At 34.9% G+C, this 27,562-nt stretch overlaps 2 protein-coding genes across 2 annotated transcripts; one reads left to right on the forward strand and one right to left on the reverse strand.

The window, feature by feature from the left end:
* LOC129787939 (unconventional myosin-Ia) lies at window positions 1–16,755 on the forward strand. Its single transcript, XM_055823807.1, is given in 13 exon segments — window positions 1–174; window positions 610–1,017; window positions 1,123–1,238; window positions 5,267–6,158; window positions 6,269–6,332; window positions 8,430–9,459; window positions 9,461–10,010; window positions 11,675–11,899; window positions 11,960–12,202; window positions 12,274–12,426; window positions 13,814–13,906; window positions 14,101–14,228; window positions 14,376–16,755. Coding segments are annotated over 12 exon segments (3,723 nt in total). The 5' UTR covers window positions 1–174; window positions 610–903; the 3' UTR covers window positions 14,491–16,755.
* A 979-nt stretch (window positions 16,756–17,734) lies between these two features.
* Window positions 17,735–25,946, reverse strand: LOC129788026 (ras-related protein Rab-43). Its single transcript, XM_055823991.1, has 4 exons — window positions 25,533–25,946; window positions 25,361–25,445; window positions 18,351–18,607; window positions 17,735–18,256 (listed from the first exon to the last, which is right to left on the reverse strand). The coding sequence occupies exons 1-4, from the start codon at window positions 25,743–25,745 to the stop codon at window positions 18,155–18,157; spliced, it is 657 nt and encodes a 218-aa protein (XP_055679966.1). The 5' UTR covers window positions 25,746–25,946; the 3' UTR covers window positions 17,735–18,154.
* Between the last annotated feature and the right edge of the window lie 1,616 nt (window positions 25,947–27,562).

The following is a 27,562-nucleotide window of genomic DNA, read 5'->3' on the forward strand; positions in this document are numbered from 1 at the left end:
TTTGAATATTTACATGATAAAGCATATGCTTCACCACATATATAATCCAAAAAAGCATATACACAGAGCTTTAATAGGAATTTTCCCGACAAAGCTCGAGAGGACATTCGGGAAGCTTTCGCGTGGAAGAGGATAGCTTAATCTAAATGGGATGCTGCGGAAGGGAGATAAATGGTGAGTAAATGTTGTTTTGGCTGTTATCAACTCCTTGCCCTCGTCTTGTTCGTGAAGAAAAACTTATGTGAGTGTGAAAAGTGTGTGCGCTTGGGAAAGTGGCGTGTTTTATCCCGAGAAAAATCTTCCCCGACATTTCCTTCCAAAAAAAATCTCTTTCTCTCCTCCAAAGAAAAAGGCAAAAAGATAAAATTTAGAGTAAAAAAAGTTCGCAAGAAGGTAAAATGAAAGTTTTCCTTTTTTTATCTAAATGTAAAATTGGAAGGAAGAAAGTTGAGAGCTTTTTCTTGCTGAGAGTGTGATGAAAAACTTTCGTTTTCTGTGACTTTGAGAGAATTTTTTTTTGCATTCTTTTGCGTAGATTTTTCACGAGGAGAAATTAATGAAAATTCTATCATTTCTCTCTTTTTCATTTTGAATGCTTTGTGGAGAAAGTTTCCCGGAGGTTGGCTACAGGAAACGGTGGGACGGAGCAAATTGAAGGGATTGACGGAAGGAAAAAGGAAAGCAGAAAAAGGGGGCCCCGTATTCAGTTCGTGTGTATGTGTGTGTGAAGACGAAGAAGTTGAACTCATCCCAATAATGCAATTTGTGAGCTTTGACATTTTCCCCACGCGCATTTCCGCCCCCGGATCTGAGGAAACGGGCGAATGGCCACCCACACCCCATCATGAGGCGTGAAAGAATGTCGCGCGACACACGGAAGGGGATTTTTTTGCGGTGTGAACGATGCCAAATATGGAGCAGGAAGTGGGGAATTGGGACTCAGTACTACTGGAGAGTCCCACTGAGGACAATTTCATCAGTAACCTCCATCTCCGCTACAAACGAGATCACATTTATGTAATACATTCCACACATTTTTCTCTCATTCTCTCTCTCTATTTCCTGGCATTCTAACTCCTTTCCTTCTTCTCTTCTCTTTTCATCTTTTTTTTTTTCTTCTAGACCTACATCGGGACATACCTCGTGTCCATAAATCCATTCAAGCCACTCCCACTCACAACGCCGGAACTCGTAAAGACCTACGCCACACGGGGTCTCTTCAAGCTACCACCTCACATGTGAGTCCTTTTTCATTCTCTTTTTTCTTTTTTTCATTTAGTTCTAATATTGATTTCATCCCCCAAAAATGCCTTTTTGATAGTCTCCCTATATCCTCCCGTCTGAAATTCGAAAACTTTCCACCAATTTATTCTGCATTAGAGAAAAGAATTTTATTTAAAAAAGAAACTTTTCACCAGCAGCAGGAATATCTAATGGTCGCTCAGTGGAATCCACATTATTGAATTTTTAGCACGTAATGTGGCTAAAAAAAAAAGTATAGTTTGGAATATTTTATTAAAAAGTTTCCAGTGTTAGCACAAGATTCCTTTTTTAAATTGTATTAAACTTTTATTGAATATTACTTTGATGTTCAACCTTATGGTTGGGATTGCGTGGGAGTTATCCCAGATTTGCCCAAGGAATTTGCATGAAATTCAAGCAGAATTTGCTTTAAATGTTGGTCAGAAAAATTACAGAACCTTCTTTTTTTTAACATATTTAACTGAATAATATTTTTCTTAAGTTTCAAAAGAATTTTTAATTCTTTTCTAAAAATTATGAATTCTAATGAACTCTGGAATAAACATTTTTTTTAAATGATTTTCAATCGATACAACTGTAAGGCAAATGATTTTGATTTCGTCAAGACAGCGCCTGAATTTTCAAACAATTATTCTCATGAAAAGGAGATTAGTCACCAACACAACAAAAAAAACTTCCTCAATCGACTAACAATAATAAAAAAAATTCCGAAAATCAGATGATTTTATTTTATTGAAAAAAAAATGCTTTAAAAAAATCTTACAAAGGGTTAAAAAGAAAAACCAATGTAATTAAAAACTCTTTAAAGCATTAAGGAATGTTTCAATGAATTACCCTGCTAAGCCCTTAATCTTCATCATTTCTTTTTCATGATTTTATTTCCATTTCATTTCCATTCCCTTTTGGAGTTTTCCAAACTATTCCCTAAAAATCAATAAAATTAATGATGTAGTTGTTAAATTAATTCCTCGCCTTTCATCGCATTTGTGTCCTCACCGCAATTGAAATTAATTAGCTTTCACATGTTGTTTGAAAAATTCTCTCATTAACTTTTCAATCAAATTACAATTTAAATGGAAGTTTTTATAAATAATGATTTTGGAAGTTCTTTGGGGAGAAATAAAAAAAAATATTAATGTTTGTGGATAAAGGGGAATTAGTTGGTATACCACAATCGTGGCATACCAAGTATTGTAATCATCGGAAAAACCGACCACCTCAGATCGGGCTCAAACTTGGTATGAGCAAGTTTTAGACTTCCCACATTACGAAAATGGTGGTGGAAAAATTTTGATCCGGCCGTCCGGCCTGCCGGCCCGGACTCCACATTTTGCCTTATAACTTGAGTACAGTAAAAGATAGCGACTTCCGGTTTGAAGTTTTCTATAGAAATGTGGGTGTAAATTTTCATTTTTTCGCATTTTCAAAATCCAAGATGGCCGCCATCCGCCATTTTGAACTACCATCAACCACTTCCCTTATAGCTAGAGATCTGAAATTTTAGTATGTTGTAGAGCTCAGTGAGACGTTTTCATCTATAATTTATACTTGAAAATCGGTCAAGCGGTTTAGCAAATATGGCGGCCTAAAGCAAAAAGTGTTTTTTCGATATAACTCGAGAACGGCTTGACCGATTTTGACCATCTTGGTATCAAATGAAAGGTTTCGATAAGCCCTACAATTGTCTAGACCATTCCAAGTTCCAAAAACATCCGCAAGAGGCGCTAAAATCAAAAACAAAAATTGCCTAAATTTAAGGGGCAATATCTTAGAATCCCCATTAGGCAAATCTTTTAAATTTTGATATGTTGTAGCCTGATTCAATATCTTTCACCAGTCCAAAAATGAAGAAAATCTATGTCGCCGTTTAGAAGATATGGCCATTTGAAAAATTCTTGAATTTGAAATGTTCTAAGAGCCATATCTCTTGAACGATCTGTCCGATTTTGCTCAATTTGGTATCAAATTAAAGGTTTTGCAAAATTCTACAACTTTCTGAAACATAGGAAATTTCTAGAACCATTCCTTCAGAACGAAAAGTGCAAAAAACTGTTTTTGTCGAACAAAAATCCGCCATTTTGTGTTCTGGAGGTGATCTTGAAATGTATCGAAATGTATGTCAGATTATAGCTTATTTAAAGACCTTTCCATAACTAGTCAAGAAATTTCTGTAGGTTTAATAGAACTTAAGATATAAGCATTTTAATCTGTCAAATTGCTAAATTTTACAAAAAATCGACTTTTCCTCACAAATAGCATTACAACGCATAAACAAACTTCTACACGTTGTGGGACACCAACTTTTATAACTGGACGCGTTATGATTGACTTATTTATTGCACAGAAAGGAAATTAAAAAAAAAATCGTGAAAATCTTAAAAAGTCAATCATAACGCGTCCAGTTATAAGAGTTGGTGTCCCACAACGTGTAGAAGTTTGTTTATGCGTTGTAATACTATTTGTGAACAATATTAGTAGGCAAAGTTGATTTTTTAGTGAAATTCAGCAATTTGATGCATAAAAATTGTCATATCTCTTGTTCTATAACACCTACAGAAATTTCATGACTAGTTTTGGAAAGGTCTTGAAATAAGCTATAATTTGACATATATCTCAATAATTTTCAAGGTCACCTCCAGAACACAAAATGGCGGATTTTTGTTTCACCAAAACAGTTTTTCGCATTTTTCGTCCTGAAGGAATGGTTCTAGAGGTTTCTGATGTTCTAGAAAGTTGTAGATAATTGCAAAACCTTTAATTTGATACAAAGTTGAGTCAAATCGGACAAGCGGTTCAAGAGATATGGTTCTTAGAACTTTTCAAATGCAAGAATTATTCAAATGGCCATATCTTCTAAACGGCGACATAGATTTTCTTCATTTTCGGACTGGTGACAGATATTGAGTCAGGCTACAACATATCAAAATTTAAAGGAAATCTATAACAGATGTTGGGAGATATTGCCTCTTAAAGTTAGGCAATTTTTGTTTTTGATTTTAGCGCCTCTTGCGGATGTTTTTGGAACTTGGAATGTTCTATACAGTTGTAGGGCTTCTTGAAACCTTTCATTTGATACCAAGATGATCAAAATCGGTCAAGCCGTTCTCGAGTTGTATCGAAAAAACACTTTTTGCTTAAGGCCGCCATATTTGCTAAACCGCTTGACCGATTGTCAAGTATGAATTGTTGATGAAAACGTCTCTCTGAGCTCTACAACATACTAAAATTTCAGACCTCTAGCTATAAGGGAAGTGATTGATAGTATTTCAAAATGGCGGACGGCGGCCATCTTGGATTTTGAAAATGCGAAAAAATGAAATTTTACACCCATATTTCTATAGAAAACTTCAAACCGGAAGTCTCTATCTCTTACCGTTCGAAAGTTATAAGGCAAAGTTTAGGCGACCGGCCGGCAGGCCGGCAGGCCGGCCGGCAGGCCGGCCGGATCAAAAATTTTCCACCACCATTTTCGTAATGTGGGATGTCTAAAACGTGCTCATACCAAGTTTGAACCCGATCTGAGGTGGCCGGTTTTTCCGACGATTACAATACTTGGTGTTGGCCACGAAGTGGAACACCAACTAATTTTTGTGAGTCAAAATCTCAAATATTTCCACGGAACTCAGGAAAAATTATCTCCCAAAAATTCACCGAATTACCCCAGGTTCCCCTATTCTTAATTGAATTAGACAAATTAATTTAATAAATTTTGTCTCAAAATAAGTTAAAAATTAAAGAAAATTTAAAAAGGATTTACTAAACATATATTGTGCATAATATCCTTTCCTCCTTTACATTGTTTCTCGATTCATTTTCCCTGCGAATTTACGTTAAAAACTCCCATTTTATCAAATTCTATTCTACGAAAATTAATGGCTTCAAATAAAATGATTTAAGCTTAACCAAATTCAATCTTTAAAAAAATCATTAAATTTCTGAAGAAGATTTTTAAACATTTTTAAGACATTTTTCAAGACAAATATTTCTCGCATCTTATGCACAGATTTGGCGTTGCGAGTGGTGCCTATAGGAATCTATTGGACTTCCATGAGGACCAGGCTATTGTGCTGACGGGTGAGAGTGGAAGTGGGAAGAGTGAAACAGCCCAAATGGTGGTGGACTTCCTCACGCGAATCCCCCAAATTCGACGGAATCACTCAAAATCCCGCCAAAGGGGCTCCACGGGGTCCCTCTGTTGTTCCTCCCGTGGCTCCAGCAATGCCTCGCGCTCCTCCACGCCCAAGCATGAAGCCACGCTCGACTCTCCGGGCAGCCAATCGCGTGGGAGCTGCATTCTGCGCCAGAGGAGTGTTGAGAGCGACAAATCCGGGGGGTATGGAAGCCTCAAGCGGTGCTGCCACGACCGAATGCCAGACTGGAAGAGCTCAGAGTGTTTACCGTCAAAGTGCCAAACTCACACGCATTCCACGCCACGTGTGAGCAGGATGTGCCCGAAGCATCACGGGGAGCACCATCAGAAGAATGTTGTCCTTTCGCGAGCTCTCTACGATGACTGCGTGCCCTTCCGCCGATCGTGTTCACTCCATCGCAAGGAGGTTGGCATGCAGGAGAAGCTCGCTACGTTGGATGGTCTAGCGAAAAGTTACGGTTTCATAGCCAACAACACCACGAGTAGGACGTCAAAGTGCTCAATGGACTGTGATCGCACACCCGTGAGACGTGCCAAGACGCCACCACCGCACTTTGGACGAAGCTCCACCGGCTATGGGAACATTTCGAACATTGTTGAGAACTTCCGGAGAATCCTCAGGAATCGCATGACCACCGAAGAGGCGGAATTGCAGCAATACAGGGAGAAAATTGCTCATGCGGAGGTTTTTATGAGTGCCATGGGATCAGCTAAAACGACCAAGAATCGCAATTCTAGTCGATTTGTGAGCTTTTTTTTTTATTTTCTTGGCATCTTCTTGTGATCTTTTAATGATCTCTAGAAGATTTCTTTTGGGAGGATTTTTTACGGGACGTTTTACTTTTCTAATTTCAGGGAAAATTCTTCGATATTGAGATTGATTTTAAAGGAGACGTCATCGGTGGACATATTTATCACTGTAAGTAACATAATTTAGAAGTTTATTTAATTTGAAAGAACTCTTGCTTAATTTTGAGAAGAAATTGCAATGGAAACGCCTAAATAAAATAAAAGGATCTCTTAGAAAGATGAGCTTTGTGTGAGCTTTTGATTTCCTCCAATTTTTCTTTCAATTTTATGAAAAAATGGAGACGCCTGGTACTTGAGGTCTCCTCTACTTTTCCTCTAAATCAATCGAAATTTCATTAAAAATTGTCAAATTTATTTTATTTTTATCAATTTTCATGGATTTTATGAGATTTTTAGGCGCCGGATTTCCAATACATTGGATCTATACATTGCAAATCCAGCCCTTAATCCGATCAAAAATTAAGGAATTTTCAAGAGTTCTTGTGAAGAGTTTTTCAAGATCTCAAAAGAAGACTTAAAAGAAATCTCAAGAAAAACTCCACAAAATGTAAAAGCTTCTTTGGAGATTGAAGAATTCTTCTTTAGAGACTTACATAGATTAAAGCTCTCCAAGAGTTTGTGAAAAGTTTTTTATTCTTGAGTATAATTTGAAGCTGAAATTAAAATGAAAACGCCTATAACCCGGGCCCCCACTTTCCCTCTTTAAAACTAAATTAAATTAAAATTAAATTAAAATTAAATTAAAATAAAACATGAAAGTTTACTTAATTTTTAAGCTCTTTAAAGTCTCTTCAAGAGCTTAAAAATTTAGACTGACCTTCATGTTATATTCTTATATAATTTTGATGGATTTAAAGAAATCGTGGAGGCACCAGGTACCCGGCGTTTCCACATTTCCTTCAAAATGAAAAGAACTCAGAAGAAAATCAAAAAATATATAATAAATTGGATCGTATTCAGCGACGAAGGAATTCTTAAAATTTCAAGAATGTCTTCTGAAATTTCAAGGATTTCTTGGTTGTTAAAAACGATCCAATAATTTAATTTTTTTGAGCTTCTGGGGATCTCTTGAAGAGCTTAAAAACTTAGAAAAGAAAACTCTTTGTGACTAATTTGGAAGGAAAAGAAGGTGATGACGCCGGGTATCAGGCGTCCCCATTTCAATTTGTACTCAAAGGGTGAAATTCACTAATAAGACAGACTTAAATTATCTTAAGGAATATTCAAGTTTTTTTAAAAAAGTTTCTTTAAATTTTCTTTAGAGATTATAAGAGATTCCTTAAAAAAAAACTTAAGATTTCCTAAGAAAAATTTAAGATTTTTAATTTTTCTTAAGCGAAACTTAAGATTTTTTAAGCAATCGTATAAATGCACATTTTTCAATGATTTTTTCTGGCCACCTTTGGGCAGCACGTGGACTTTTTTGACAATGCTGGCATCTGTGATAGAAATTCATAAAAATCATCAGAAATATGTATTTTGCTCGACTTATTTAAGATATCTTAAATTTTTCCTAAGAAATCTTAACTTTTTTCTTAAGGAATCTTAAGAAAACTTAAAGAATCTTAAGAGAATTTAAAGGAACTTTATAAAACTTAAAGAATCTTAAGAGAATTTAAAGGAACTTTATAAAACTTAAAGGAACTTTAAAAAAAACTTAAAGAAAGTCAATTATTCATTGTTAAGGAATCCTAAGTCTGTCTGACTCGTCTGTCTAGTGAATTTCACCCAAAGTCTCTTCAAAAATCATTTAAATGAAATCATTGGCTTGCTCTTGAGCTTATTTCCTGATTAATTTACAGTCGTGCTCTCGTGGTAGGACCGTCGTCAAAATGACTTCTCCGCGGTAAAACGGCTTCAGAATGAAGTATTTTGCCTTCGCAGTGGGACAATTAGTACTATTGGAAAGGTAGGATACTAATTGTCCCACTGCGAAGGCAAAATTCCTCATTCTGAAGCCGTTTTACCGCGGAGAAGTCATTTTGACGACGGTCCTACCACGAGAGCACGACTGTAATTAGAATTAAATAAATTATCAATTTTCTTTTAAATTGTTGAAAAAAAAATCCTTTCTTTTCATTAAAAGGAAATCTTCTCGAAGTTTCATTAAAACATCTAGAAAAGAAAAGAAAACTCATTTTCTCAAGAAAGTTCTTTAATTTTCAAATTAAATTAAGAAACAAATCTTTCTATTTTTTTTTTCAAGACATGCTCGAGAAGACTCGCGTGACGAGTTTTGTGGCAAATGAGAGGAATTTCAATATATTCTACCAACTGCTAACCGGAGCGGACATCCACCTGCTGAAAGCTCTCAAATTGCAACGGAATATCGAAAAGTACGAAGTGTTGAAGAACAGCTTGGCCACAGAGGAGGATCGTCTGGCGTTTTCACGCTCAAAACGAAGCCTCGACACGATGGGCTTCTCGTGCGAGGAGATCACGTCGATTTTTCGCATCTTGGCGGTTGTGCTGAAGCTGGGGAATCTCGTTTTCCTGCCAACGACCAACATTGACGGCACGGAAGGGTGCACGATTGCGAATGAGTATGAAATTGTGGAGATCGCGCAATTGCTGGAGATTCACGTGGACGTCCTCGTGCTCTGCCTCACGCGTACAAGTGCAAATTGGACACAAATCCCCGATAATTGGATTGAGGTGGATGCAGAGGTGGCGACAAAGATGAAGCTAACACTGTGCAGGATTCTCTATGGGAGGTTGTTTGTGTGGCTCGTGTCACGCGTGAATGAGGAGATAAAGAGTACACGCCTCAATGGGCACAAGCGCTTCCTCGGTGTGCTCGACTTCTCAGGGTTTGAGGTGCTCGAGAGGAATTCCCTGGAGCAGCTGGCCATCAATTACTGCAGCGAACGCCTGCAGCAGCACTTCCTCAGCATGGTGTTGCGTGAGCAGCAGGAATTGTACGTGCGTGAGGGCTTGGAGTGGCAGCACGTGGACTTTTTTGACAATGCTGGCATCTGTGATTTATTCGATCGCCCCAATTATGGGATTCTCAGTCTCCTCGATGAGCCACACGTAAGCTGCGACGACATCTACCTCACGCGCATCCATCAGTGCTCCGATGGGCATCCCAATTTCCTCGCTGATGACACAGTCAGCTGCCCGAATACCTTCCAAATTCGCCACTATGCCGGCACAGTGAGCTACAGTGTGGTGAATTTTGTGGAGAAGAACTCCGAGCAGCTGCCGCGGAGCGTTAGCTATGGGCTGTATCAGAGCACAGCGTGGCTCAAAGCGGCCCACGTCGCTGGCAAATAATCTCCGTGTTGGCATTCAGACACTGCTGAAGACCTTGACGCGCCGGAAGTGTCACTACGTGTTCTGCCTGAAACCGAATGAATTCGAGGAGCCGCGACACTTTGAGATGTCCCTCGTGCAGCATCAGGTGCGCTACCTCAGCCTCATGCCAGTTCTCAGTGTCTGGCGCAGTGGCTACTGCTTCAGTATGAGCCACGTAGCCTTCCTGGCGCGCTACAAACTCCTCAACAATCTCACATGGCCACACTTCCCACGTGGCTCCATCGTGGAAGCCATCGCGCTGATTGTTCGCTCTCTGCCACTGCCCACGGCGGAATTCACCATCTGCACGCAACGTGTCTTCATCCGTAGTCCCCGGACAGTGACGGAGATGGAGGAATTCCGACGGATGCGCCTCGCAGAGCTTGCCACGTTGATTCAGAAAACATTCCGGGGATCAAGGGAACGGAGGCAGTTCCTCCGACTTCGACGGAGTCAAATTGCAATTGCAAAGGCATGGAGGAAGTGGAGGGTAAGAAAATTTCCTTTATTTAAAGAAAATTTATGATTTATTTAGCTAGAGAGTTTATTTGCTCAGTATAAAATAAAATTTATTTGGTCAGTAAAATATTATAAAAGTTAATTATAATTTTTTTATCAGTAAAATGCATTTTTTGTCTGTAAGAAAAAATCTGCTTGAGCAGTTAAGTATGTTTAAAAGTAGGTATACTCAATAACTTTACTTAAAAATTAAAAAAAAAAAATTTAGTCAGTAAAGTTTGTGAATCAGTTAAGTATTTTTGTCCAGCCAGTAAAATTTTCTTTGCGTCCAGAACATTAATCTATAAGCCAGTTAAATATTTCTTATTTATCAGTAAAGTTTTAATCAGTAAATCAAGAAAAAAAATTCTTTAGTCAGCAAAATATTCTTTAATGTTAAAAGTGTTTTTTTTTTAAATATTGCAAAATATTGCTTTTGGTCAGTTAAGTTTATTCAATTTTATATTTCTATAGATTCCAGTAGAATATGCAATAAAAGTTATTAAGCAAAATAACAGAATATGAAAAGAAATAACTAAAAACTTAAAAATTTACTGACCAATAAAATCTAAAAATCTGTCTAAAGACAGATGATTAATTTTCCTGAACAATTTAGTAAATTACTTTTAAAACATTTTTCCTCGATCAGTAAATTTTTATTTTTAATTAATAAAATTTTCTTGTGACCAGTAATGAAGTCAGTAAAAAAATACTAAATTCATTCTACAAGCACTAAAGAAAATATTTTTGGTCAGTAAAATTTTAAATTTCGAATAATTAAATATGTGTTACATAGATCGGATTTTGAGTTTTTTTTTAATCAAAAAATATTCTATTCTAAATTTTATTTTTGTCTGTATTTTGTTGATCAGTAAATCACTTTTTGCTGAGTAAAGTATTCAGTTTGATTAGTGAACTAATCCTTTTCTTCAAGAAAAATATATCTTTCGTTTAAAAGATATTTTTTTTATACAGCCAAAGAATTTCTTCGGTCAGTGGGAATTTTTATATTAATTTACCTTATTTTTTTTTAAATCTGTTTTACATGTATTTTACTGTCTAATAGAGTATATTTTTAGTCAGTAAAATACTCATTTTGGTTATTACTAAATTATTTCGCCGAATGGATAAAAATTAATTTTTATCGGTCTAAGAAGTATCATTTTCTGTTTTTAAATATTTCTGTGGTCAGTTAATTAATGAATTTACCAGATCAGAATCATTTTCGATTTCTCCTTTCTTTTGGAAAGAAATTTATGATAAGAGATTAGAATTTTATAAGAAATTCTTTTTAGTATTTTTTGAGCGAATTCTTATTCTATTCTTTTTCGTCTAATTTTGACGAGAAAAATATTTCTGATCAAAAATTCGCTCAAAAAACTTTTTAAAAAAATCTTATAAAATTCTAATCGCTCTTATCATGAATTTCTTTCCAAGATTCTGATCTGTTAAGAAAGGGTTAGAAAACCCTTATTAAATTTTTCCTCTTGATCAGAAATATTTTTCTCATCAAAATTAGACAGAAATGCAAAAAAGAATAGAATAAGAATTTGCTCAAAAAATCAACAACAAAAAGAAATTTCTTCTAAAATTTTAATCTCTAATTTATCATTTTCTTCCCAAATCAACGCCGTTTCTCCTCTTAATGGACAACAGTCCCGGGAAGAATATCGCGTGGTGAAGTACCAAAGGCAGATCAATTGGGTCGTTGAGGTGATTGAAAGGCACTACATTAACTGGAAACGTCGCCAGTTCCTCATCCTACTGCCACATCGTCTTCCACTGGACAGTATGAGTCCACTTTGCAATGAATGGCCACGTGTGCCGCATTACTTGGCAGAAACGTCGCAACTTTTACGCAAAATCTACCATCGATGGCGGGTAAGAAGCTTCTAACAGGAACTTCCTGGACATTTCTTCTTAATTTTTTTTTGTTGGTAGTGCCACAAATACAGGAAGTTGTTCGACCAAACAGCCCGCAATCGGATGCGCGAAAAAGTGACGGCGAGTATTATTTTTAGAGACAGGAAAGTTTGCTATTCCAAATCCATTGGACGTCCTTTTATCGGGGACTACGTGCGGCTGAGGCAGAATATTCAGTGGAAGAGAATCTCAATGGAGACAAATGATCAGTACGTGGTCTTTGCGGATATTATTAATAAGATCACAAGAACGAGCGGAAAGGTAAAAGAATTAGAATTAAGAAAAATCCATAAAAGTTTTAGAATTAATTTTCTCCTTTTCCGGGGAGGAAGTTCGTCCCGATTCTTTTAGTCCTGTCCACGAGTTCAATGCTTCTGCTGGATCAGAAGACACTGCAGGTGAAGTACCGTGTTCCTGCTACGGAAATCTACCGCCTTTCCCTCTCACCCTACCCCGATGACATTGCTGTCTTTCACATAAGACCGGTGAGTTGAGAATTCTTTTGGGATTAAAATCAATTTTTTGGATAATTTCGGGGTAATTGGTGTAAATGACTGAAGTAATCGGTGAAATGGCATTTTAGCAAAATATATCAGTTATTATAACTGATTTTTTTGTGCTTAATTGAGAGAAATTAATCAATGAAAGGATCAAAAGGCAGATATTAACCCTCCGTATACTGTGAGGGGTAGCTGACCGACCCCAGAGCCCCATTTCGATTAATTGCGCCTTAGTTTTTAGAGGTATAGAACCAATCTTTTGGAAATAAGTTCCTTTTATCTGAGAAGATTGTGTATAAAAATTTGAGGTCTATCCGATCACCAGAAAAAATGTAAGAAGAGGGAATTCAAAAATTGGTGTAACGGTCAAATTTATTCCATTTTCTCTTCGCTTTGTCACTCTTTGTCTCTTTCTTGTCGATTCTAACCTCAAAAAAAAATATTGAAAAAATCATCAAAAAATCCATTAAAAATTTTTTTGTGTGTTCTAAAATGGACAAAAGACTTCTTAGGGAGTACCAAGGAATCTATTAAAGCTCATAGTAATGCGCGTAAGTGTTTTGGTCACAGTATATGTACGGACGGTTAATGATCAAAATGACTGTAGTTATTTGGTTACAATAACTGAAGTAATCAGCAAAAGGGCACCTTAACAATGTTATTTTAATTGATTTTTATGGCCTAAATTGACAGAAGTTATTCAATGAAAGAGTAAAAACGTATGTCAGGAAAAATCGCTGAATTAAATTAATGATAAAATAAAGTAAATAAATGATTCAATCAAGCTCTTCCATCATTACTCTTTTGAAAAAAAAATGGTTTAAATGACTGAAGTAATCAATCACGATCTTTCACTTTTTGAATTGGTCAAAACGACCGAAATACTTCAAATCATTGCAGTACTCGCACAATGTGATTCAACTGAATTATTCTGTCAATATTACTGAAGAATTTCAGTCGTTTTGACCAATTCAAATGATGGAAAATCGTAACTGATTACTTCAGTCATTTAAACCAATTTTTTTTTCTAAAGAGTGCATTTGAATTAGTTTAGAAAAAACACAAAAACTTGAGTAAAAATTAATGAAGAACTTCAGTATAATTGGCAGAATGATTCAGTTAAATCTCATTGCGCGAACTGCTTACACCATTTAAATTAGTCAAAATACTCGTTCATTGAATAAAATTGTTAATTTTGATCAATTGAATTAGTCGAAATACTCTTGCGCTGCTGAGTAAAATTGCCAAATTCTTCCATCAAATCAACCTTTTTTTGTAAAGCTTTTTCAGCAGTGAAATGTAAAACGAAAAAATGGGTTTAACTGACCAATAAAAAGGGATTTTTTGTGGTTTCTTTTTTCAACTTGTGCAGACCTACTACTGCCCCGAGGGATGCCGGTGCCGTCATCAGACGCTCTATCAGCAACACCAGTCAACCGATTCTCCCACAGGATGTCTCTTTCAGGTGAGTCCCTCCACCCCTTACAATCCTCATTTATCTTCCTTCGTTTCTCTCCTTTTTTACGTTAAATTTATTTCCCCAACCTCCCACCCTTTCCTCTAGTGAGGTACAGTAAGGGACAGGGGGGTCTTCATTGTATATTTCCTCCCACAATTGATTTTCCTTCTTCTTCATCTTCTCCCACCGGGACGCGGCAGTCGGAAATGAGCCGGCAAAAAGGTGATTTCGCCTTCCAGACGTGTCACGTCATTGAAATTGTTACAAAGCTCTTTCTCGTGATACAAAATGCCACTGCAAAGCCACCCGAAGTTCACATTAGCACAGAGTGAGTTTATTTTCTTCTTTTCCCCCTTTTTTTTACAAAGAAAAATCTTCTTTGTACCGCGAAGCATTTTCCACGCGGAAATGAAGAAAATTTATTATAAATAAAAATTTATCTTTCTTCTTCTGCTCCGTGTGGCTGCTGATGCAGATTTGAAGCCAATTTCAATCAGCAAACAGTCATTTTTACCTTTAAATGCGGTCGTGTACCTGAAGCAACGGCAAAAGTCAGTCGGAAAGGAAATCGCATGGAAATTGTTATTTAAATTTAAATGAAAATCACAAGAAAAGAAAAGAGAAAAACCCTTCACGGAGCATTTTGAAATTGTGCGCACAAAATGTATCGAATAATTAGATCAAAAAATTATTTTTCTCGCTCACGAAAATTGGATTAAATAAAATAAAAAAAATACTAGGTAATTAAAAAAAATGCGAAAAACTCACTAAATTCGTCACTATTTTTCTCCTTTTCTTTCCGACGCTGTTAAAGATTAGATATTTATGGTATTTTAGGCAATTTGAAATATTAGGTAAATAAACAAAAAAAATCACAAATAGGAGAATTTGAAGGAATAAAATATTCAAAATAGTACAAAAGAACCCAAAAAGGAATAATAAAAAAAAATAATTAGATGCGAAGGGATGAGTTGGTGTCGATTTGGAACATTTACCTTTCAAAATTTTCACAAAAAAAAATGAAAATTGAACAATAAATAGAGATTTTTACAAAAACAGATAAAAAAATCAGCTTGAAAAGCTTAAGAATGAATTAATTAAGCAGTGACGTATGCAGGGAGTTTGTTTTATTATTCATTTTCTGTTCTGAATATCTGAAATTGTATTTGGGCAATAAGTGCGAAAAGAGAGCTTTTGAAAGCTTTTACTGTTTTGTGGGCAAAAAGTGACTCACAAAATTCTTGAATATTTCGCTTTCAATTTCAATTTGAACTCGTAAAGTTCTCAGAATGATAAATAAGGCTTTCAGAATCTCCTGAAAGTTTCATTTAAGCTGAAGAAAAAAAAACGATTTTTTAACTATGTTGGTTACTTTTTAGGCAATATATGTAACTCAAAGCTTTCAAATAATTGTAAAATAATTCCGTAAAAACGAACTTGAAATATAATTTTAACATTTAACTTTTCCTTTATTTCTAACGTATACAGATCCCCAAAAAATAAAATAAATTATTTTAATTTTTTTATTTAAAAAAAACTCAAACTTTCTCTGCATACAGTCCTGGCAGAAACAGACTATAAAAAAGATTTTAAAAAAAAAACGTCTCTATTATAAGCCAACAGCTTTACATTTTGAAAGATCTTTTAGGCAATTAAAAGTTTATCTTTTAACGAATTATTATTTTGAATATAATATTTTTAAAAAATCATTTATAAATTCAGTTTAAGAAGATTTCTTTGGGACGCTCTGAAAAAAGGGTCCGAAATAGAAACAAAACGTTATGCTTATAGATATCAAAATGAGCTTTAAAACAAAGACTTTTGTGAAATTTTCTTTCATAACTCGTTGAATTTTACTTTCAATCTTTTACCAAAAATTAAAATTCTTCAAAGTCAAAAAAAATCATAAAAAATGTAGAAGAAAATAAAGAAAAAGTATTTATAAAAAAACATATCCCAAAGAAAAGTTTTTTGGGTTTTCACACCACGCGCACCTTCTCTGTTATTAGTGTTTTAAGAAGAAAAAAAAAGAAGAAAGAAAACAATAAGATAATAAATGAGAGAAAATATTTAGAAAAAAAGAAAAATTATATAAATAGTAAAATTAGAAGATGAAAAAAACGTTAATCACTAGGAAAAAAAAGAATTTTAAATTGTAGACTTTATCACTCTTCACATGAATCCTCCTCTGTACGAAGTGTTGTGTTAACAGAAATCACTGCCACATGTTGAAATAAATGATGACAAATTAGTTTAGTATTTAAGGCACACAAATATGTGTTAGAAGATGCAAAAGATTAATCACTGTGACATTTTGAAACAAAAAAAATAAATAAATAATAATCTTTTAGCCTTCCTCTGAGAAGATTTTTCTTTAATAAAAAAATAATAATTCATCTTCATTCTATTTGAACTTTTTGAGGAATTCTTTTCTTTTGCATTTTGGAGTGAATAAAACAAAGTTAATCAAATTGTGCCAAAAAGATAATTTTCTCTTGTCTTCCTCTAAATTTTTTCTATTAAAAATAAATTAATAGATCTCATTGAATACTTTGCTCAAAGATCAAAAGGGATCTTTGCCTACAAATTTTTCTTAAATTTCTCAATGGATTTAATTCTTTGGAAAGAAAATTATTAAATTAGCAAAACAAAGCATTAAGATTAAAATCGAATTTAAAAAGAAAAAGGAAGGAAAATGAATAATGAGATAACATTGATAATAAAATGAAGAAAAAAATCAAAGTTTATTTAAAATTAAATGAAGAAAAAAATGAATAGAAAATGAAAAAGAAAATTATTAATTATTATATAATAAAATGCAAGATGAAGAATAAAGAAATAATTACACCGGTTAATTGTGTTTTGGATATTACTTATTTTTAAATATTATTTTATTCATTTTTAACACTCTAAGGTTTTGAGTAATTAGGGTATTATGAGAATTTTTGAACGACTGTTTTGAGGTGAAAATTGAAGTTTATTCAGAGTAGCAGTCGGTGTAATGTAAAGACTAAATTTTGCTAATCCAGCGACGTTTTGCTATTATATTTAAATAGTATCCTCAAGCTCTAACGGTGAGAAAATTAAATTCCCCCCCCCCCTTAGAGCCTAAGCCTTTCATTATACCAACTGCTACTCCGAATAAATTCCTTTTCAAGTATAATATTCGAAGATAGATTTTATTTATTACGTGTCTTGTAACAAAATGTTATTGCCGTATAAAAAGTTTTCCCAGCTGATATAGTTTCAATTTTATAGAAAATCTAACCGAAATTATGAAGAACATACAAAATTCCTAATTATTTCTACGGAACACGAGAAACTAGTTAAAAACATATTAATTGCGAAATTGATTTTGTGGAACAAAAGAAACTGGATAAAAAACTATTTTGCAGATCGTAAAAAATACGAAATTAGTTTTTTTTATTGTTATAAAAACAATTTTTGTATTTTTAACGTTTTCATGAATTTATATCCAATTTCTTCTATTCTGCGGAAGTTTCTTTGTATCCTTTTTATTAGGTTGTTTTGTGGTTTCTTGTGTTCTTTACAGCAACACTCACTTCTTACCCAGCTAGGGCAAGAAAGAAAAATATTCTAAGTAGATCATTCCGATAAAAATTCTAAGAATAATATAATTATTGAAAAAAACTACGAAATATATTCCAACTGGGTTGTTTTTTGATATTTTTCGACACGAATACGTATCAAACGTTCATTTTGTGACATTTTTTACCGCGTAAAGAATACTATTCAACCGTTAGTGAACGTACCATGGCGTCCAGCTGCAGAGAATGTGTTAAAAGCCCCAAAAAATGATTATCAAAACTCAAATTTTATCTTCTTAAATTATTATTTTTATTCTACAACTTTCACGTTACATTCGCAAATAAAATATCATTGTTCGTGGACATCACTGAGAAATAGGTCACGTTTTTCTTTTATACAGATTAAAATCATAATTATATATAAATTAAATTTTTTTGTGATATTTTCGCCATGTCGCATAACACAAATTAGACAATGAAAATAAATTGCTCATTGAGAGAGAAAATAGAAGAAAGAAAAACATTCTAATTAAGCACGTGAACAAAAGACAAAATATTCACAAATTTTCTAATCTAGGCCATTAGAGATTTTAGTTCTAGAAATTGAGATTCTCCGGCAATTTTTTCTTCTTTAGATCTCATTACTTTTAAGGCACTACGTGGCTGTTAGAGAAAATTTCCTTATTTTTTTTTGTAAGGACGGGAGTCACGTGAGATTGCAACTGGAGCTACATTGATTGAGTGGTTTACTCTTGCCCAAGACAATTCCACCTTCATCCGTATCAGCATTGAGTGTGTCATGTCGGCGCTGCAACAGCAAAACAATTTCTTTTGTAAATTAATTAATTCTCAAACTTACCACCCCCTTTTTTTGGGCGGATAAAAGCACAAATTGGCATTACTTTTAGCTCATTGGCAAGACACAGGAAGGCTTCTTCGACATTTGTATTCTCCTTGGCGGAGGTTTCCATGACAAAGAGAATCTCGGGGACAAATTCACACATAGCCTCAGCTTCGGAAAATTCAACTTCACGCAGAGACTCCATGTCGCATTTATTGCCAATTAGAATTAGGATTACGCTTGAGGCAGTGTAGCGTCGCACCTCCTCAATCCATCGTTGGAGATTCAAGAAGGACGATCTCTTTGTGATATCGTACACTGCAAAGGGGCGAGGGGGAATTATTCTATTAAATTCTATTCAGACTAATTCTTTATTTAAAAAACATTTAACAGAATAAATTTGAAAAAAAAAAATGAAAAAAAATCTGTTTTTGTTAGAAAAGAGCTCGGATTGACTGATTTATTCTGACTTAACATTTTCATTTGCTACCATTTGCTTAAGGGATAAAGCTTTGATGAAAGGCTAGTATAAACTCAATGCAGTTTTTATTAAAACAAGAAGTTAACGCGCCTAAGAATCATTTCTTTGTAGCTACTCTGAAAAAAATAGTTTGTAGCGAGGTTTGTCAAAGTTTGTTAAAGGATATTAATTGGGATGTAAATATGTAATCTACATTTTTGTTATTTGGAGATTATTGGTTGTAAAATGTTTGTAAATTGAGAAAAAAATACAAAAAAAGTATAAACTTTAACAAAAATTTTACAAATTTTGGCAAACAAATTAAAATAAATTTGGAAGAACAACCTTTTTACAAACTTTACAAACATGTTTATATGTTGGTTTGTTTATAAAATTAAACATTAACAAACATTTTTGATAAAGTTTGTTCAAAAGTTTGTTATTTTGTTAAATTTTCATTAGAGTGGACGCTGTTTTTTTAAGGAAATTAAAAAAAAAAACGATAAAAAGGATATTCTGTGAAAATCACAGATTAAGGTAAAGATTCTTGAAGATACTTGTGTGTACAGTTTGAAGTTCCTGGAGCATCTAGGTTATTAAATGGTAAGATATTTCAAGATAACCTCAATCATGAATGGCATTATCCTCGAATTAAATATCCTTTTTATTTATTTATAGATAACGAGATGATTGAGGAATTCCTTGGATAGCGACTTAAGTTTTGTTTTCATCTATGTACCTAGTACCTATAGGGTAAAATTTCGCTGCGAATGAAGGAAGTAGCAGATTGCCGGTATCCTCAGAAAGCCCCCCAAAACCCTTAGGCCTGGAATTTTTGAACGACACAAGGGAAAAATGCAAAAGGAGTCATCCCGACCTAACCGATATTTGTGAAATGTTGGAAGAGATCTCCTGATAGCATACGGATGGACTATGATACGCGGTAGCGGATTCATCAGAGAAAAATTAGTATGTAATTATTATTATTAAATTCTTGTAATGATAAAAAAAAATGAATAAATTTTGTTGATTCTCATTTAAAAGAATGTCTTTTATTTTAAAAGATACCAAATAAAATAAACAAACTTGTAAAAGTTTGCTAAGGTTTGTAAGGAGCGCTATGCGAATTTTTATACAAATTTTTACAAACAATTATTAAGCTTCTACAAACTTGGATAGTTTATTTTGAAATAACATACTTGGAGATTAAAGAGTAATCTCCTTTGACAAAAAAGGGCTTTGATTCCTTTTCACTTCCATGTTTGTTAAAAAATGTATGGGAATTACAAACTTTGACAAACTCAAATACAAACTATTTTTTTCAGAGTACACAAATTCTATTTCCATTTTGAATTAAAATAACTTAATACGCAAAAAAATTCTTATCTCCTTCTGATACAACATTCTATTACACTAAAAACATTCAAATAGAGGCCTAATGCGCGATAAGGCAATGCAAGTATGTTGTTTTTGCAAAAACAAACAGAAATAACTCATAAGAAGTTACATTAGTTGATCAAACAAATCGATAAGAAAACTCTCAATTTCCTTCTTCATAGAATTTCCCAAAAAAGAACCAAAAAAAGGAGAAAGAAAATCTTTCATGATTTATTTTTTTCATCGAAACTTTGGCTTTAGTGAATGAAATATTAATTTTGTGAATGGAAAGCAACTCAACATAATTTCCTCTATATGTAATATTTAAAGAGAAAAAATATTGAATGGAGACCACAGAATAATAGCAGGTTGCACAACGGTTGAACTGTGGAAACTTGTGGGCGGGAAAATCACAGAAAAAATATTAATAACAGCTTTTCATCAATTTTGACGCTGAATAACTTTTTTTCTCCTTATGTAATAATTTTTCGAATAGAAAATTATTCGAAGAAAAGAAAAAAATACCCGACTGGAGAAATGAGTAATCGAGGTTAAGCAAAAATTTGGGAGAAATTGTAAAATTTTCCTTTAAAAAACAAGTTTTAGGCCTAATTTTAAAACCTTAGACTAGGCCTAAAAAACAACTTGAGCCTAGCTTTAGGTTTTCTTCTCTTTCTTAAAATTGGCTTGAAAAAAAAAAACATTTAGGCCTGGCTTAAGAAACGCAATTATTTATATGAAAATAAAGAAGAACTAACAGCTAAATCCTTCAAAAATCCCTCAGTTCCTAATTAAGGGGTAGATTCTGATAAAAAATCTTTTCTTTTCTTGTCTAACAACTTGAAAGTTTTAGTAAGATTTTGACATTTTATGATTTAAAATCGTTCTATGGTCGTTCTAATAAAAGAAAAAACAAAGAATTTCTTGTTCTTCAAAACAGTTAGAAAGATCTTTAGAGCCATGGAAATGTAATTTTTCATCAAAAACGAAAGAAAGATTAAAGAAAGAAAAAATAAAGGTAAAATCTTATAAGATTTTTCTCAGAATATCAAAAATCTTATAACTGACGAATTGTAAGAAAAGAAAAGATTTTTATCAGAATCTATCCCTAAAACGCTTAATTTTTAATCAAACAACCAACTCCATGAAAAAAAAACAGTCAAATATTTTAACTAAACCTCCAAAAAAACTTAATCATGTAAAATACCTGACAATGAGGTGCCAATTGTCATAGCCAGGTACTACGATTCAGACTTATGGGGTGGGTCCGTCCGTACGACCCCATGGCCCACGAGCAACTGAGCCAACCGTACTACGGTGGTTGGGAGAGAGAGTCACCTTAAGACTCCCGCCAACCCCACACACATAAGCCAATCTGTCCTATACCATGACAGTTAGTACCAGCGGTACTACATTCGGCCATTCCTGACTTTTGTGACGTCCTCGGCACAAGCTAGGAAAAGCAAGACAGATTGACCGAATTTTCCCGTGATCTTCGACCAGTATATTTGCAATGAATGCGATAACAACTGCGGTCCTATGTATAGATTACAAGTCTGTATTAGACAACAACTCTATTCACAAACTGAAGATCATATCAAAATGTTCCTAATGGAACCGTACCTGGTAGCCCAAGTACACAAGGGTTCTGTTTGATTTAGTACGCCAGTGCACTGACACAAAATCATCACACCCATGAACCTACAGAAGGTTCTCTCAACACAGCTTTCGCCATGTTACTTGTTTCTCATGGAACATATGTCTAGACTTAGCTTACCCAGTTCCAGGAACCGTAAGCTCGTTCCATAGAGACTAGTGTCTCCGAGAAACCATTCGCCGTATGACTAACTATCAAGAACCTTGGACCTTGCCCTTGGATTGATGTTAACCAATACGACATTTCAGGTTTTCAACGTAACAGGCCCACCATGCAAGCATGATGCCTCTCCACGAAAACCTCGTCATGCTTTATCTACACCAGTATCATTTACTCACAGACTCATGATTTGTCTCTCTATACCATCCTATCAACGCAGACTCATGAATGTTGTCTTTAGTATTAACTGGTTGCATAAATACATGACCTGAATGTCTTGTCTAGCTTACAATGCGTCCATTGATCGCCCAGACCTACATTCCTATTCATCCATTCTACCATATCTATTGAGACATCAGATTGGTTCTATGGATGCTTGAAGAGCCAGTTTATCACAGTATTTCTACTGATCACATAAACATAGTGAATTGCTCTTCCATGTGCACAAGCACATTTCTCTTCTCCTGATACCTCATTATGCGAAACCATAACCTCAGAGAACTTCTTTCGCCCAGGTATCCAATGCTTCAGTAAACCTGATCAGAAGAGAAACGCTACTTCGACACACTACCTCTTATCCGTGCACTATACTGCAATGCTATACTTATACGCTTCAGTAAATAACTATTTACGTACCAATACAAGTACCTTTCTCTTCGCATGATACCACACCAGTGATAAGAGCGATAACCTCGAAGAACTTCCTTCCGCTCAGGTATCATCAGATGCCTCGGTAGGCATTGCACAAAAGAGAGACTACCTATGCTACAACGCCACTAGTCTGTTTCACTACATTCAAGCCCTAACTATGCTTCAGTGAAACCACTCTCTTATCTACACAGAAACACATTTCTCTCTCTCTCTCTCTTGATACCAAATTATACAAAACCAAGATACTGAGGATCTTCTTTTCGCCCTGGTATCAAGTGCTTCCCTGAACATCGATCCCAAAAGGAATCACTACTCTTCACTCTACGCCACTCAACCGTCCTCACTACCCTGCCATACTCTTCAAGGCCTTTTGACATTGTGAGACTACTGCATCCTATAGGCGTGTTAGGGAATCCAAGTTGACCACTCCCATTTGCAGAATTTTCGAACCGACATACTTTTTAATTGCAACCAATTTTTCCTTCGGCTCCTTGTTGCCTGAGAAACCAAAAATCAGAATTCTCCCTTTCTATTTTTGAAATTTTACTCAACTGAACTTCCCTGAAAATTTCGCTGCTTGGTCTCTTACTCTTCATGCAACTTAAAATCCATGAAACAAACTTTTCTTTTTTTTTCATATTCATTTCCTGAAATTTTCAATTCCTTTTTATTTATTTATTTTTTTTTGCATTTCAAAGAATGCAACCAATTCTTCAATTCTTGAAATTTCCATTAAAATTCCTTTTTTCCGAATTCAATGAAAATTTCAACTCATTGGTTCATTATAATTTTTATGCAACTCAAAACCATAATTTATTCCGTTGACAGCTGTAAGGAATTTTCCATTTAACATTCTCTTAAACTTAACATGCTACAGATAAACATAAAATTCATCAAGAGAATGACATAACAGGGGGATGAAAAGCGCTTTTCAGGGTGAACCATAAAAATATAATTTATCAATTATAATTAATCGGAGAATACCACTCTCCTACCAAGAGAAAATACTTGCGATTTTCCTTCTCTTTTACTCTACATGCATCATCCTGCATGTCTTTTTTTCCGCCGCATCATCCTCAGCGTGTCAGGCCGCTGCATGATGCTCCTTCGTTGTTGTGTGTGTGTGTGAGTCGCTGTCGTCACGATGTACGCTGCGGAGCTCTTCGTCACTCACCGCACACACCCATGCCGCATTCTCCGCATGCGAGTCTCGCTGCATCGAGGAGAGACTTCGTTGGTGTGTGTGTGTTTCCGCTCTCTCGATGAAGATGCTGCGCCGCTCTTCGTCGCTCGCACACACACACACATACGCACAGAGTCTTTGCGCGCACCGAAAATGTACCGTTAATCGGTGCACGCGCAACTTTTGTGTCCCATTGCGTCGCGAAAAGACGCAATTTCTTACACTCGCGACACTTTTTCCTTTGCGAAAACGTTTTTCGCATCGAAGGAAATCACGACGCGACTTCCCATGCCCCGAAAGAGCCCCACGAATGACATTTTCGCGCTAAATCTACGACCGATAACGCCACGAAATGCCAAAGTGGCACTTTTTCTTCACGTTTTTCTTGACATTTTCAACGCGTTTTCCTCAAACACGGCACTTTTCCGACGAGAAAAACTCTGAACAGCACTTACGGGTGCCACAACGTGGTTTTCTACGCCGCGAAAGTCCCAAAACGGTGGACTTTTTTCCGCGAATTCCACACGGTGACGTCAAAGTGACGCCATGGAATTTTTCACTCGCGTATTTCCACTTTTCAACACTATTTTCTCGCGTTCCACTTCCGCGAACGAGTTTTGGGCTTATCCCACTTCTGAATTGTAAAATACCTGACAATGAGGTGCCAATTGTCATAGCCAGGTACTACGATTCAGACTTATGGGGTGGGTCCGTCCGTACGACCCCATGGCCCACGAGCAACTGAGCCAACCGTACTACGGTGGTTGGGAGAGAGAGTCACCTTAAGACTCCCGCCAACCCCACACACATAAGCCAATCTGTCCTATACCATGACAGTTAGTACCAGCGGTACTACAATCAGATAACTTCCCACTAAAACAAATAAGTCTTCCTTTTTTTTGTCAGTCGGTTAAAAAAAGTTTCCTCTCTATGTGCTCTGAAGAAATTCAAGTGGATGAAATGAATTTTCAATTGGATGAAACTTTCAGATCACTTTCCATTTCTCTTTAAATTAAAGCAAAAAAAAATGCTCAATTTGTCTGCGAAAATTGCTATTGTTCGTACATGAAGAAATTAATCATAATAATCATAAATTTCGCATGTTTATGGATGTTTCACTTTTGCCCAAAAACTTTTGCAAAAGAAAGTCCACCACTCTGTGAGAAATGGATTAATTTTCTTTTCTTTTTTAAATCAAATTAAAATCTTCATATTTGGTTATAAGAAAAAAAACTTTGATTAGAACAACTTTGGGAGCGATTTTGCGAAAAAGAAAATGTTGTAATTGAAGTTAATTGAAAGCACGTGTGGTGACAAATACAGATAATTCTGAGAAAAACATAAATTTTCACGCAGAAATTATGCTAATCAGTGTCTTAAAGTGAGAGAACAAAGACGATAAGGAGGGCGGATTCTGCTTGTTTTTTTTTCTTTAAGAGAGTGTGAAAGAAAAATCGCGCGCGTAAAAGGTCAAATGATTAAATTTTTAACATTCATCGAAAAGCTTTTAAATTGTGCAATAAAATTGGATGAATGCGCTTAGCTGTGGTGGCTGCCCTCGAAATGGCCCATTGATTAATTTACCTATGATAACTCCATTGGCTGATCTGTAGTAGCTCTGTGTGATGGTGCGGAATCTCTCTTGCCCTGCTGTGTCCCAGATTTGTAGCTTTAACAACAAAATATACAAAGAAGAAGAAAAAATCATTTTCTTAACATTCTTTGAGATCTTCCGACTGGATGCGGAGGGACTCACCTTGATCTTCTTGCCCTCAATATTGATGGTTTTCATGGAAAAATCCACCCCAATGGTATTTCCGTGCCTCTCAACAAAGTTCCCTGACTTGAAGCGCTCCACTACGCACGACTTTCCCACGCCACAGTCCCCAATGAGGACGATCTTGAAGAGGAAATCAAAGGTATCGTCCACGGACATTGCCATGAGGGTGTGGGGATTGCGCGTTGTCATCTCGCCCCAATACTTTCACCAACATTTATTGCAAAGGGCGGTGGAAATGCACACAGAAAATGATTTCCCTTAAAAACGACAACCACTAACTAAATTATTAAAGTTTTGTTTACTATTTGCGCTGTCATGAAGAACTCATACAGACAATCTGCATTGAAGTACAGAGCAAAAAATGAATCACATCCAATTTCCCGAGATCTCGATGTGAGTCAATTTGTATTCCACAACTTCCACTTAAGTCTTAAAGACTAAACAATAATCCTAAGTTGCGCTTAATTACGTTAGTTTTGTGAAGAAAAGAATTTTTTTTTTCAATTAATATTGCAGAAAATGCTTTTTCTAAAGGTTTTTGAAAGGCTTTAAATTCTATTAACCATCCATATACTGTGACCAAAACACTCACGCGCATTACTATTGGGGTAGGTGACCGACCCCATAGAATTTTTCACAAAAAAGCAAATTCATTCTATCAACTCAGCTTTAATAGACTCCTTGGTACTTCCTAGGAAGTCTTTTGTCCATTTTAGAACACAAAAATACATTTTAGATGGAATTTTTGATGATATTTGTCTTGATTTTTTTGAATTTACAAACGTCTAGAAAGAGACAAAGATTGACAATGGAAGAAAACTGGAATAAATTTGACCGTTACACCAATTTTTAAATTCCCTCTTCTTACATTTTTGTTAATAACTTTTTTTTCTAGTGGTCGGATTGACCTCAAATTTTTACACAATCTTCTCAGATAACCAAGGAACTTATTTACAGAAGCTTGGTTCTATACCTTTAAGAACTAAGGCGCAATTAATTGAAATATAGCTCTGGGGTCGGTCAGCTACCCCTCATAGTATACGGAGGGTTAAAATCTTTTAAAAGCTCAGACATTTAAAGCTTTTTCAAATGGAACTAAAAAAAAGATACTTCATTTTTCTAAGGATTTTTAAAATTTTCTTTAGAAATTCTCTTAAGATTTCTTAAGGAAAAGTTATGATTTTCAAAGTATTCAAAAGTGAAACTTAAGATTTCTTAGGTCAGACTGTATCAAGCGAAATGCATATTTTTCAATGATTTTTTCAAATTAAGATAAACAGAAACCGTCAGGAAAAATCTTCGGAAAATATGAATTTTAACCTATTCAGCCTGACTAATGAAATCTCAAGTTTCAATTGTGAAAATTTAAGACATTTTTTTTATTTTTCTTAAGAAATCTTAAATTTTTCTTAATAAAACTTGAGAAATTCTTAAGAAAATTTAAATATTCTGAAGTTTTGCTTAAAAATAAAACTTACGGGGTTATCACACTACAGCATTAAAGGCTTACATTAAATTCTGAGCAAATGGCTCAGAAAACTGAAGTAGGACAGAACGATTTCACCACATTGTTGTCTCTCTCTTGCTCATGGGAAGGATAGGAAGTAAGCACTTGGAAATGAAGTGTAGAAACTCAAAAATACTACATTTCTCACCAAATTGGAGATCTATTTGGGGATAAAATGAATTCTCGCCAGTAGAACAAGAATATTCTGGCATAAAATTTTCACATTATTTTTGAAAATGACATTTCAATGTTTACATTTCGTCGGTTCGAAATTGTACTATGCTAAGTCCTATACATTTTGTATGGGACCAACATGGTATATTTTGTAACCGTCGATTTACATTAAATGTCGCGATTGATGACAAGTTTTGTTGTATGTATGTAGCATTTAGGGGATTTTCGACTTTACATACATAATATGCACATATGTAGGTATTTATTCATATTCCATAAAAAAAATTTTGAAACATCCACTATAAGAATTTCTTCGGAACTGACG

Source organism: Lutzomyia longipalpis, chromosome 1, assembly GCF_024334085.1.
Source record: "Lutzomyia longipalpis isolate SR_M1_2022 chromosome 1, ASM2433408v1".
NCBI lineage: Eukaryota > Metazoa > Arthropoda > Insecta > Diptera > Psychodidae > Lutzomyia > Lutzomyia longipalpis.